The sequence below is a fragment of the Coloeus monedula genome, assembly GCF_965178545.1.
Source record: "Coloeus monedula genome assembly, chromosome: 5".
In the NCBI taxonomy this organism is placed as follows: domain Eukaryota; kingdom Metazoa; phylum Chordata; class Aves; order Passeriformes; family Corvidae; genus Coloeus; species Coloeus monedula.
The window spans coordinates 25,926,358-25,938,908 of record NC_138785.1 but is presented as its reverse complement, the minus strand read 5'-3'; the positions used below and the strand labels follow the sequence as shown (position 1 = coordinate 25,938,908).

Below are 12,551 nucleotides of genomic sequence, written 5' to 3'. Positions count from 1 at the left end.
TCCAAATGTAGCTTTTCATGCTACTATTTTCACAGGAGCCTGTTAGAAATCTTTCTTTGGGGTCAAGCTTGTATTTTGTCTCTTGTGATAGAAATCCTGTGTTGATGGTGACATTTGGAAGCCTTATTAGGGGAAATGCTTGGTGAAATCCATGATGAGTGTGACCTTTCAACAGAGCCTTTGCACACATGGGCTTTTTTCATCATAAGGGCTTTGTCAAATGCTCTTTATCTAGAAAGCTTCCTCTAGATCCTGGAAACTCAAATGGGGAATGATTTAGACCCTCAGTTACCTCCACGGTTTCATCTTCTCAATGAATCAGGAGCACAGGCTTTTTGATTTGCTCGTGCAACTTTGCCCTTCAGCAAAAACTTCCCTTTCACCTGAGGTCTGAATATCACACTTGTGAACAGGTCATTCAGAGAATTGTTCCTGCTATAGCACAGTTTAGATTTCTATGCTATATATATATATATATATATGTATATAAATTAGACAATGCCAGTCTAATTTAAAGGACTTGGAGTTTTTAGGTTTAAGTGTCACATATTTCTCTTCTACCTTCCCAGAATTACATGCACATTGTAAGATAAGTCTTTGGAAAGCCCATTTCCCAACTGTGTGATGTGTGATGGGACAGGGAAACCATAACAACCAGTTTAGCCTCATTTATTTGTTTCTCTGTTTATAAAATGAAGGTCCTGCTATTAATAATTCATCATTAACTGCACTATCCTACCTAAGTGTTTAACTTGTTCATTAGCTGAAGGCATGTGCACTTTGTACATCTGCTGCACCGACCACATCGTGAAGTCCCATTCACTGTTACAAAACATCATTCACTATTGTCTGTTTCAGAGGAAGAGCACAGCCTGGGCCATTAAAGGGAAGTTTTCTTATTCAATATATTGTTTTCTCTTTTTGTAGGTATTTTCTCAGTGCTCAGCTTGGCATCTGAATGTACCACTCTTGCCGCTGAACTTCCCAAAGTGTCTTACGTGAAGGCCTTAGACGTGTGGCTGATTGTTTGCCTTCTCTTTGGGTTTGCATCTCTGGTGGAGTATGCTGTGGTTCAGGTAATGCTAAACAATCCAAAGAGAATCGAAGCTGAAAAAGCAAAGATTGCCAAGGCAGAGCAAGCAGAAGGGAAGGGAGGAAATGCTGCCAAGAAGAACACTGTGAATGGCACAGGGACTCCTGTTCACATCAGCACTTTACAGGTAGGAGCTGCAAAGCTTTTTATGCAAAATCAGCATTATTGTCTATTAACCCAGTTCCAGGAATATACCGTTTCTAATATTTTTGAATAGTTCTTAATCTTGGAAATGGCCAAGACATGAGAAACATGCTGGTAACTAATGGCTAGCAATCTGAACAATTGGTCCCTAGTGATTTGGGGTCAGAAGTTCTAAGTGAAAAATTTGTCTTTTAATATTGTAGCACCATGGCTGCTGCTTAGCTTCAGGTAAATAAAGTAGCAAGCAGCTTTACAGTTGCTATTTTTCTCATAATAAATAGCAGCTGTCAAACTGTAACTATTCAGAGGACAGAACTCTCAGTATTTGCTGAGAACATACTCAAATAACACCCTGCTCGTTGCTCCCTCGGGATGGCCACAGCTGCACTGAATTGCATGCTGATGAAGCCAGGAATCCAGAAGTCTTGCATTTGTAAACAAAAGACAGGTCTGTTTGTGTCAAACAGTTCCTGCATTTATTGTGTTGCTAGATAGAGTTTATGTGTAAATCAGTCAGATTTCATTTTATGGATAAAGATGACATGTACATCTTCACTCAGGGCTAAGTTTTCCGTCATGTTACTGAATTCCTGACATTTTAGAAGCCCCTGTTTGTGCTCCAAGAGTTACCAGATATCCCATGCCTTCAGTCCTAAGTGATATTTGACATTTATTCTGCAGAAGAAAATACTTCTTTCTACGTGACTAATATGAATTTGGCTTCTCCTTTTCAATGACTTAGCAATTCTGTTGTATAAAATAAAGCTATTAGGCCAGATCCAAGTGGTAATATTGGTACACTGTGACTTCAGTATTTGTTTAGGGAAGGAGTAGTTTATGCCAGAGTGGCAGAAACCCTGTCGTAGTATCAAGTTGGGTTTACGCCATAACTGATTGCCCCCAGCCCAGAAGAGCTGCAGGCGTTGCAGAACAGTGCACTTAACTACCATTAGTTTCATCTGGTAGAAGAATCTTTGGGAAATGTTTTGGTAGGCAACTACTCTCAGCTTAGAGTAACCCCATGATTTCTTCGACTTGTGTCATGAGTAATTCCCCAAGCCTAGGCAACATGAGAACTGAGTAGAAGAAAATGGCTCTGCTGTCCCTGAATTGAATGTGGTAATTTTATGTTCAGCAATCTGCAAGTCCCAAATTCAGCTGTTTCTTTTGACAGAATAGTTGCAAAAATCCAGCAGATCAGCATCAAATATATTTTTCCTATTTCCAGTACTTAAAAAGTGTTAAGTGTTCAGCTTGATCAATGACAAGTTTAGCAAAAAAAAGTAGTGTGAACAAAACCAATTGCTGAATTACTGATTCTCCTTGGTATACACACCCTCTCAGGTACATGCCATTGTCATATCCATGTGGAAGACAAAATTATCTATTACTACCTATGTTGTGCTTTCATATTTTAATTTTTTTTCAAGAAGGCACTGGTGTTCAGTGTGTTTTATGACTTAGAAGAAGAGGAATCATTATCCACAGAAGTTCAGGAACGTTCCCCATGAATGATGTCTAGCAGTAGGCTGACGGTTTTTAGAATTCAGAATTCAGTCTGCCTTCCTCTTGTAGCATCTCCCCTCCACAATCTTGAAATGTCAGCCTCAGCTTCTCATGTTTGACCTGCACTTTTCAGGGTCTTCCCAGTTTGTTATGAGAGACCTTTAACATTCCAGTAGCTTCTCATGATCTTTATACAGAGATCAAAAAAAACCATTATTTACCAAGACACAGTGGAAATAGGTATTCATTGCTGTAAAAGCTATTCATGTGTCTGAGTGGCTCATGGGTAAGGATCCAGCTTGAATTAATCCACCTGCTTTGAAACACAACCTACCAGAGGAAAGGTATCCTGGTAATTTCTGGGAAGATGACCAGGCTGAGATAGAAAAAGCTCCCAGACCAATGAATCGTCTGACATCAGGATGTGGTAGGACAGTGGTGCTAGATTTTATATATTTGAAAGCTATAAATCTGCCTAGCTGCAAACTCCCTCTCTGAACCCGCTACCGCGTAGGAGTACTTTGAAAGTTCTCAGCCCTGGAAAAGCCTGTACTAAAGTCCTAAATCAGAACAGGTGTAAATCTTTTGGTAGCTCTGACTCCTAATCCAAAACTAGGCTTGCCCCACAAAATTTGGATTGCTCCCATGCAGACCTAGTTATGATCAAGTAGAGAATGCATTTGTCATATGGAAAATATGCAAGGGAGAGAAACATTAACGAAGCAGGTAATGGAAAAAAACCTGTATGTTGAAAAGCATAAAGAATACAAAACAAAAGGAGGCCAGAGTGCTGTCCCAGAACTTCAGGAGCTGTTTCTCATCAGGGTCATGTAGGATTGTGTGGGAGGCAAGAGCAAATACTTTGCTAAATGTCTGGAAAGACTTAGGTGACCCAGTGTATAACTTTAGGAGAAAAGGACAACTTATAACTGCGCCCCTGATATAAGTATATGTCCTGTAGAAATGTTTATGGATGTTCTTTTTCCACTAGGAGGTGATACTCAGGCAAAAGTGACTGAGGGTGTAGCTGGAAATGTCAGCATAGCTAGGCTTGAAACAGTGGATAGACCAGATGAGACTTGAAGGTAAAGCCAACAGAAAAGACATGGAAGCAGTTAACTCCAAGTGGGGAAAAACAGAGAGCATGAATAATTCCCTTTGTAAGTGTTTCTCCTGTTTAAATTAAGATGTTAAATATTATGAAATATTAACTGAATGGTGCTGATATATATCTGTAAGTTATTAAAGGGTAATCAAATTTAAAAAGAGAAGTTACTTTATTTCACTTCAAAATGCCCTGGATCCTGATGCCATGGCAGTTTGCATTCCCTGAACAGCAAGTTGTGCACTTGCTGCTTTTGCAGTGTTGCAGCAATGATGTTTCTGCAGGAGATTTGGGCAAAGGGCCTGTGTGTAAGGTACAAGGGAGCTGCTGGGTTGAGAAGGTCCTTGCTGTGGGGAGGATCAGAGGGAAGCAAGTGGGGCAATCAGGCATCCCTGGTTCCAGTCTTCGTGGAACAACTTGTTGTCGTGTGCTTGCTCCATTTGTGAAAGTTAAAATGGCATCTGGTTTGGAGACCTGGCGTATTTGATTTAAATAAAAAACAACTGTAACAAAACCACATGATAATTCCTAAAAATACAAGCAGCTATTGTTCCATTTTTATGGAGTAAAAGGATAAGCTTTTCAGTGTATCCTAAACATTAGAAGTTTAATGTAATTCGTAATTGCAGGCTAGGAGAAGAGTTCCCCTGTAACAGAATCTGCGAGGGTCTGCTGAAAGTTTTCAGCAGAAAGCGCTTTTGTCACTGCCTCAATAGTCAGTGATCACGACCAATAGTCACCAACAGTGACAGTGAAGACGGCAGGGTGAAAAGAGTGCTCACAGTTTGCCAATCACCCAAAGATGGAGAAAGACTTCCATGCATGTGTAGCTACTTCACCAGATCCTGGGAACTGGCTGATGTAAAAGCTGCATGTTGCTGGCATATGCCAACCCCTCAAGTCCAAGCTTCATGAGTCATGCTCCCTCCAACAAAAACCCTTGAAATATCAGTGCCATTTTAAACCCAGAGGTTTATCAGTATGACTGTCTGATTAAAGTCAAGTGGTCTGTCTGTCAAAATCACCCTGAATCTGTGGGGAAGAAAAGAGAAAATAAGCACTTCTGATGTGTTTTTCTAGGAGAAGCAGTGGCTATGCACTTTCAGGCAAAAAGCCATGAGAAAATACAGCTTGGCTCCCTTAGCTCATAGCGGCTGCAAGTAGATGCTGTTCTAAGCAGAGGAGAAAATTATGCAACCTGGTGATAACTGCTTGCACTGGTTTTTTATTGGGAATCCTCAGTAGGAGTTTGCATGTGTTTCCTAGCAATGAAACACCATACAGTGAGAAAAACAAGCAAAAAGGGAAATGTTTTGAAGATGAATCATTTTTTTTTGCTTTCATTGCTGACGTGATTACAGTGAGAGATTGCACTGTTAACTATAACAACACCCCTTCACTTGAAAAGTCACATTTTCATCAAGCCCATTAATAGAAGCTGTCCCCCACAGATAATGTGCTAATGACTGGAGAGAACATTTGCTAAAAGAATGGTTCTGGCAGATGATGAATAGCACTATGCAAGTGGTGGTAATAGCTCTAATGCCAGTTATTTTTAAAAAGAAGTGGTGCTGTTGCTTGCTTTATCTTGTCAGAGCCACATCTAGGCTCTGAAATCTGACATGAGTTATGTTCACCTCTACTGAGTTAGAATATACTTGACCACTGGTGGTGACCTGTTGTGACCTGGTCTTCCCAGGTTTTTTCCCCTCAAGTGGAACTGCAGACTAAAATTTTTATTGCAGAACCATCAAAAACCCAGCTGACATTTTACCTTATACACAGAACCACAGGCTGCAGCCTATTTTAATAGTTCCTGACAGCATTTCAGGTACAGAGTAGGTACTTTCTGCTCCAGTGACTCCTGTATTCATCCTTGGAGATAATTCAAAACATGACTGTAAAAAGGCCCCAAGCAGTCTGCTTTGAGCAGGGGGTTGGACTAGATGATCTCCAGAGGTCCCTGCCAACCTCAGCTGTGCCATGATATTGTGATATTTCATGTATTAATATTTTTTGTCCTGTACTTTACAAGGAATATTTGGAGTGTGGTAGCATATTCCTCCTGAGCTGCACCGGAAAATACACTCAGTCTGAGTACAGACTAATGCTAAAAAATCATTACTTTATTGATGATCTACATCTATCACGGCAAGAGCAAGAGAAGAGCACAGAACAAGTGCAAGAGAGATTAATAACAGCTTGTTAGAAAACTCCTCCTTTGTCTTGTATGGAAGCCCCTTATAGAACTGGCAGCATTAGTGACAGATCTGCATGCCAAAAGGAGGTTGGGTGCACAGCAGCAGAGATGGTTTTGTGGCAAGGAGGATGTGCTGTGTAGGGCAGGGAGCGCAGCATTACAGTGGAGAAGCTCTTCAGCCTGAGGGACACGTGCAGAGTTTGAGAGGCTGCCAGTGCTATAGCACATTTGAAGCCCAGCTAGAGGTTATGGACAATACATTTCTGCTCTCAAATATGATGACTTTTATATTACACTTTGTCCTGATGGATAAAGAGGACTTGATCACAGGATGAACAGTCAATTGACAAGGATCTTTATTCTATTTGCACAAAACAAATTGAGTCAAGTCCTGATATTTTTGGTGTTGTGAAAGGTCAGATTTCACAAATTTGAGAACTGTCTAATCTGGATAGAAGAATTTAAACAAAAATTATGAATGGTGCTGGTGAGCAAATAATGTTGAAATAGTTACAGACCAGAAGTAAAGCTATTCTAATTTAAGAAAAACCCCAAAACCTAACAAACAGAACAATTGAAAACAAACTTCCCAAATATTTAAAACTATCTGAGCTTTAAGCATTTCTCTTTTCTTCTCACCGGCAAATGGGAGGTGATAGCAATTAATATAAGCTGAAATCAAGAAAATAATTGTAGATAATAGGTGTAAGTAAGGAGATAGATGCTTAGCATAACTGAGGGCAATAGGAAGTTACTTTGCCTATACAGCAAGAATAGAAAACCTTGTAAAGAAGAGTAATGGTACTATACTAGGCAGAGGTGCTGTAAGTATCAAGAATTAGCTGAAACAGGGAGTGTTGAACAAATATTCTGCTCTGTGTTTGGGGAAAAGCCAGATATATTAAATGTGAGGATGAAATAGCTCTCATTCACAATAGCTAATGAGAATGTTAAACAGTAACTATTAAAGGTAGACATTTTACAATCAAGATTTCAGCTTAAGTTGCATCTAGAATTTTTTAGAGCTGGTCTCTGAGTGCTGCGGAACATTAATGTTGCTTTTTTAATAAATCCTTTACATCTGGGAGGGTTCCAAAATACAGCAAGAAGCTAACTTTGTGCCAGTACTTTTAAAAGCTAAGTGGTGTAACAGGAATAATTATGAGCCTGACATCAATCAGTGGAGAATACTGCACAGCTTACACTGCTGACTAATAGTTATTGTTTGTAAGTATTAATTATCTTTAATTTTGCTCATAATTCAGCCCCATGTTATCTAATGAATGGGTCAGTGAAATTAAAGTTGAGCTGTGAGTTTATTGATTTAATCAAACTGAATATAACTTTTTAAAGTGTTATCAGTTAGGTTGACAGAAGTAATGATGCAAAGGTAAGAAACTCTTAAGAACATTTTTCTCGGCTTCATATGTCAGCCTGGTTACATCATCTGAACTACGCAAAATCAAGGTTAGATTTGTTACCATCTCTAAGTATCAGCAGTTAATCAGACTAACTGTAGTCATGACTCGTGTCTGAACATTGAAGCCGAATAAATTCAGGTTTGAAATAAGGTACATATGTTTGTCGGGAACAAGGTCATGGAAAAAATTCTCCATCCTGGATGTTTTTAAAGGAAAATCTAGTGTAACTAGTTTGGGCCGTAAATGTGGAAAGAGAGGAGGAGCACCAGAAGCAGCAGAGGCAGAGATGGGGAGTTAGTTGCTCCTCCCTGCCAGTCTGCATGCACAGGCAGCACTTATTCTTTCATCTCATTCCCCATTTTCTTCTCACATTTCTTCCCTAATTCTATAACCAAAGGCTTTCTGCAGAGGCACACGTGCTGCAGCTCTGGAGCAGCAGCAGGTGCTGAGCTTGGCAGCAAGAACCAGTCAGTCCGAATTTTGTGAAAGGTGAGAAAGGATCATCACAAGGGGCCTTTTGGATTCTAGGAGACACTTTTAGGTACTTCTGAGCTGTTCATGAAAAGACAGGTGTTCTTTCCATCCTACCAAACCTAGACAAAATGGTCCAGTCCTGGAAGAAACAGGGAACTAGGTCCGTGCTTTGGGCCAAGCCCCAAGAGCTGTCACCTTACTGTGCTCTCCTTGGCCCCTCCCACCTCCATGCCAGAGGGACAAGGAGTGGCTGCCCAGCTCCCTCGGGAGTGTGGGGTGGCCCTACATTATCCCAGAAGCCTTCCCTTCCCAAACAGCTGCTCCCCATCCCCTGCTGGGGAAAAGCAATAAATCTGGTAAAAGCATGCTGTGGGTTGAGTCTGGCCCACAGGTCATGATGCTGGAGCAGGATAAGGCGAATGATATAAAATATTTTTTGTTCCAGGATGAAGTTAAAAGGATATAACATTTAACAACATTTTACTTTTGTTTACACATCTTCAGTGTAGTACTCTAAAATCAAGTCTTGCAATATCTTTTTTTACAAAAAAAGTTCCTGTAGCCTTTGGTAAGTTTTTTGTGCAGTAAATGTGGAAAATGAGGAGGAGCAGAGGCATTGTTAGGATTATTGTTAGGGTCCTAGCACAAACCAAGACAAATTAATAAAAAGCAGTTAATTATATATATATTATATATACTTTGTATTATCTCAAATTGTTTAGGAAAGCTGTAGGGCAACTGAAGTGAATTTAAGTTAAAACAACAGAAACATTTGAGAGTTGAAGAGATGTATGAGAAGAAATTTAAAAGTATGTTTAGGCAGCAGCTGACTATAGTAAATAGAAGAATGTCAGATTTGTAAAGGCAAGGAAATAGATGAAATTGTTTTCAAAAGTAACATATACTTATTAAAGAAAAATTTGGGCCAGGTTGCTCATACAAGGAAAATTGTGTCATCCTGATAAATCAGTACTCCAGCTGACACTGAACTAAGCAGAGCTCTGCGTGAACATGCTGTGAACAGTTCTCTGCTTACAAGGCAGAGGTGACCTAGAATCCACTCCCAGTCCTGAATGGGAATGAGAACCGACTTGTAACAGCCTTTAGGGGAACACTCTAGATACTGCAGTTGGAACAGGAATATTCTGTGCTGTGAATGAGAGAACTTAGGTTCCAATTAGTGTCACTGAGTTTTACAATGTATTGCTGGTAGTATGAGCCATTTGGAAAATCCAAAAAGAGGCTTATAATTTCATACATGATTCTGTTTCTTTCCTTACTAAATCTTACTAGCTTTAAACATAGAAAAAATGTAATATTCCTGTGACTCTTCAGTTAACATACACCCCTGTCCTGCAAGTTCACTTTTCATTGCACAAGGGTCTGCTTTATATCTTTATTACCTATGTCATTGGGTCTGATCTGATTGGAAGGAATGTCTCAGATCAGTGAATAACAGCATCCTGTCACCTAGGGTCACATAATCATGTTTATCTGTGTCTTAGTCACTGCCTTGCTAGACAGTTTGCCCCTGCTACTCCAGTAATGAACACTGTTAGGCTGTCAGGTCTTTGAGGACTGGGAGACAGTTGCAAGAAATTTGTATGTGTAGTTTTGTCCTACCGTCAGGGAACACCTATCCTATTTTTCTTTTTTATACCCTGGAATCTTGATTTTGTGGTGGCTTAGAAATGGTATTCTCCAGTGTAGTACTCCCACTAAAACCAGATGCTGCTCTGTCTCCTCACTCCAAGGGGAGGCATAAAAGGTAAAGATCATGGTTTGAGATAAGAAAAATTTACTGAAAACAACAATGAGTTAAGAAAATGAGCAGTTGACAGCAATAATATTAATTAAAAAAGGTATAATAAAATAAATAATTCACACAGAAAAATTCCCTGACAATAGACAATACTGGATGGCTCCCTCCACCACGTTTGTTTGACCAGAAGGAACCCCTTCACCCCAGAAGAGAATTCCTTTCTCCAGCCCTGCCAGTGACATGAGGTGGTATAAAATAACCTCTGTGCCCTGGCCATGCTCCCTCCTGGCTACTGCAAAAATTAGCCCTGTCCTGGAGCCAGGACAAACCTGCACCTCTGTTTTAGTGCATTGTTTTCAAAATTTACTGCTTTCATGAGAAATATAACTCTGGCAAATTTGGGAAGGTGTATCCACTGTTTGCAGAAGGAGTAGTGCCATGCTTCTCTTCCACCTTCCACAAGAATCAACTTTGCCAATAGTGGGAGTAAAAGCCTCAATCAAAGTTACATCTGTGTTACTTGTCTTTAGAGAGGCACCAAGCTCCGCAGGTACAAAGAAAGTGCTTCTCACCATGCAAGGTGGTCACCCTAGGGTGAGGTATAGGATACTGCCCTGGCAACTCTTTAGAACCAGAACAAACTAAAATTAATTGCATCAAACATTGAATTTTAGGGTTAATTCTGACTATGGCTTTCAGAGCTCAGAAAAATGCAAGTATTGAATAGTATCAAGCCTGCAGGTTCATCAGCACAGAACAAATATCCAAAAATACTCCCCATGAAAATGTTCTCTCCCCTTCTATCATCTTAAAATGAAGGAGTCTAACTATAGCAGATTGCAGAGCATGAGGCACCTTGTGCATGAAAAATTACACAATTATGAATGTTTGGATTAGTTTATATGATTGACTGATCATCCTTAAGTACTTTATAACATAACCATTCCACAAATTAGTCTGATGTAATGTATCCCTATCAACAAGTAATTTCCTATATGTTTGTTTAGTGTTCTTTAGCAGATGCATGAAGTTTGCTAATGAGTTGTGGCGAGTAGATCATGATTCCCCTCACTCTTTATTTCATAGGTTGGTGAGACCAGATGCAAAAAAGTTTGCACTTCGAAATCTGATCTGAGATCCAATGATTTCAGCATTGTTGGAAGCTTGCCAAGGGATTTTGAACTATCAAATTATGACTGTTATGGGAAGCCCATTGAAGTCAACAATGGGCTCGGGAAATCTCAAGCCAAGAACAACAAGAAGCCTCCTCCTCCCAAGCCTGTCATTCCATCAGCAGCAAAGAGAATTGATCTTTATGCAAGAGCACTGTTTCCTTTTTGCTTCTTGTTCTTCAACGTCATATACTGGTCCATATATTTATGATAAATCTTTTATTTATTTTTTTCATATGTGTAAAATATAGCCCATTTCATTATCCCTTCCCAGTCATGAAGGCCACTGTGTGAAATTATTTGCATTTGCAAAGCAATATGTTGCATCTTGATGCCGTGTGATTGTACTGAACATATGGCATCTGAAATTTGAATGAAAGCATGACACTGCAATGTCTGTGCTCTGACCAACTGTGTATATAAATGTACAGCATACATCCTGCTTTAGGAATATATATGAAGGACAATGCCTACTACATTATAAAGCTGATTAACGCTCTTCAGATATTAGTAACATACAGAAATTTCAAGTGTTTCTGACAATGAAATGGATGTGCACGTTGAGTATTATTAAAATCAGTATTCTAGTATATGTAGTATTTAACAGCTTTTCTGCTGACTTCCAGAGGAAAAAGAAACACCCACCAAACATCTCATTCTTGTATAATTTCAGCTGGCACTGTTGAAGAAAAAGCTAAGGTGTAATTATTATTACTTAGACTTTGTAAGTGGAGGCAGCATCAAATAAGCAGATCTTGTCTATGTGGAAAAATAAAGATCAGAGAAGTACTAAATTTGTAAAATCAGCTCATTTAGGAAAAAATCCTCGACAATTGTGTCCATGAAGCAGGCGCACTTAAGTATTTTAGAATATGCTGGCAATAAAACATTGGGCCAAATTTTAACTGCTGTTTCCTTAGGCACAAACTAGATACAGTACATAAAAAACAAACGGGCCACTTTCTAGACTAAAGGTATCAGGAGTTTTGGAGAGGCATCACAAGATGCAGCTCAGTATCAGGTTTGTTATACATTTTTACATTACTTTGTCCTCTGGCTCAGCTTCTGTAGCAGCTGGCAAGCCTGCAGTATGTAAGTCACGATTTTTTTGTTGTTGCATTGGACACTTATTATTTGGTTTGTTTTGTTTATCCCCTTGAAATCTTTAATTTTAAACAAACCAGTTTTCAAGACGAAATCCCATTTTCCCCACTAAAATTATACCTTTTCTGTTTGTGTTCTAGCTAGCACGTAGCCACCAGTAGGAGTGAAAACATGTCCAAAGGTCTAAGGGGCTGAGACTGTCATGAGCCTCAGTGTGCCTATGTGTTAATTAATGGCTGCCAGCAGCTCATTGATTTGGCTTCTACATTTTGGAGAATAAGGTCCTGTGCATGAAACAGTTCTGATAGGAGACTGCTTTCCATTTTCCAGAGGAAACCCTATGGCATGGAGACTACCTAAACATGAGCTCCTTGGTGTGCATAGTGCAGGAGCTGTGGTCTCCTGTGGATGCCAGGGTTCATCCCTTCATAAGGGCAAGTCATGAGAAGAAATGCAGCCAAAAGAAAGCTGCATGTAGGTAGGCATGTGAGAGAGAACGGGGACTTGGCCTCCGCTCGTGAGAGCATGCCATACAGAAATACATCTCTGCTTGTAAAGCTGGGGCACCAC

At 39.8% G+C, this 12,551-nt stretch overlaps 1 protein-coding gene across 1 annotated transcript in view; it reads left to right on the top strand.

Moving 5' to 3' along the window:
• GLRB (glycine receptor beta) overlaps positions 1 to 11,088 on the top strand; it is a gene marked incomplete at both ends in the record, with an annotated part of 44,890 nt that extends 33,802 nt beyond the window's left edge. The window contains 2 exons of the mRNA XM_082281792.1: positions 928 to 1,220; positions 10,792 to 11,088. Of these exons, the coding sequence (XP_082137918.1) occupies positions 928 to 1,220; positions 10,792 to 11,088 (590 nt within the window). The remainder of the gene's footprint in view (positions 1 to 927; positions 1,221 to 10,791) is intronic.
• Positions 11,089 to 12,551: the final 1,463 nt, after the last annotated feature.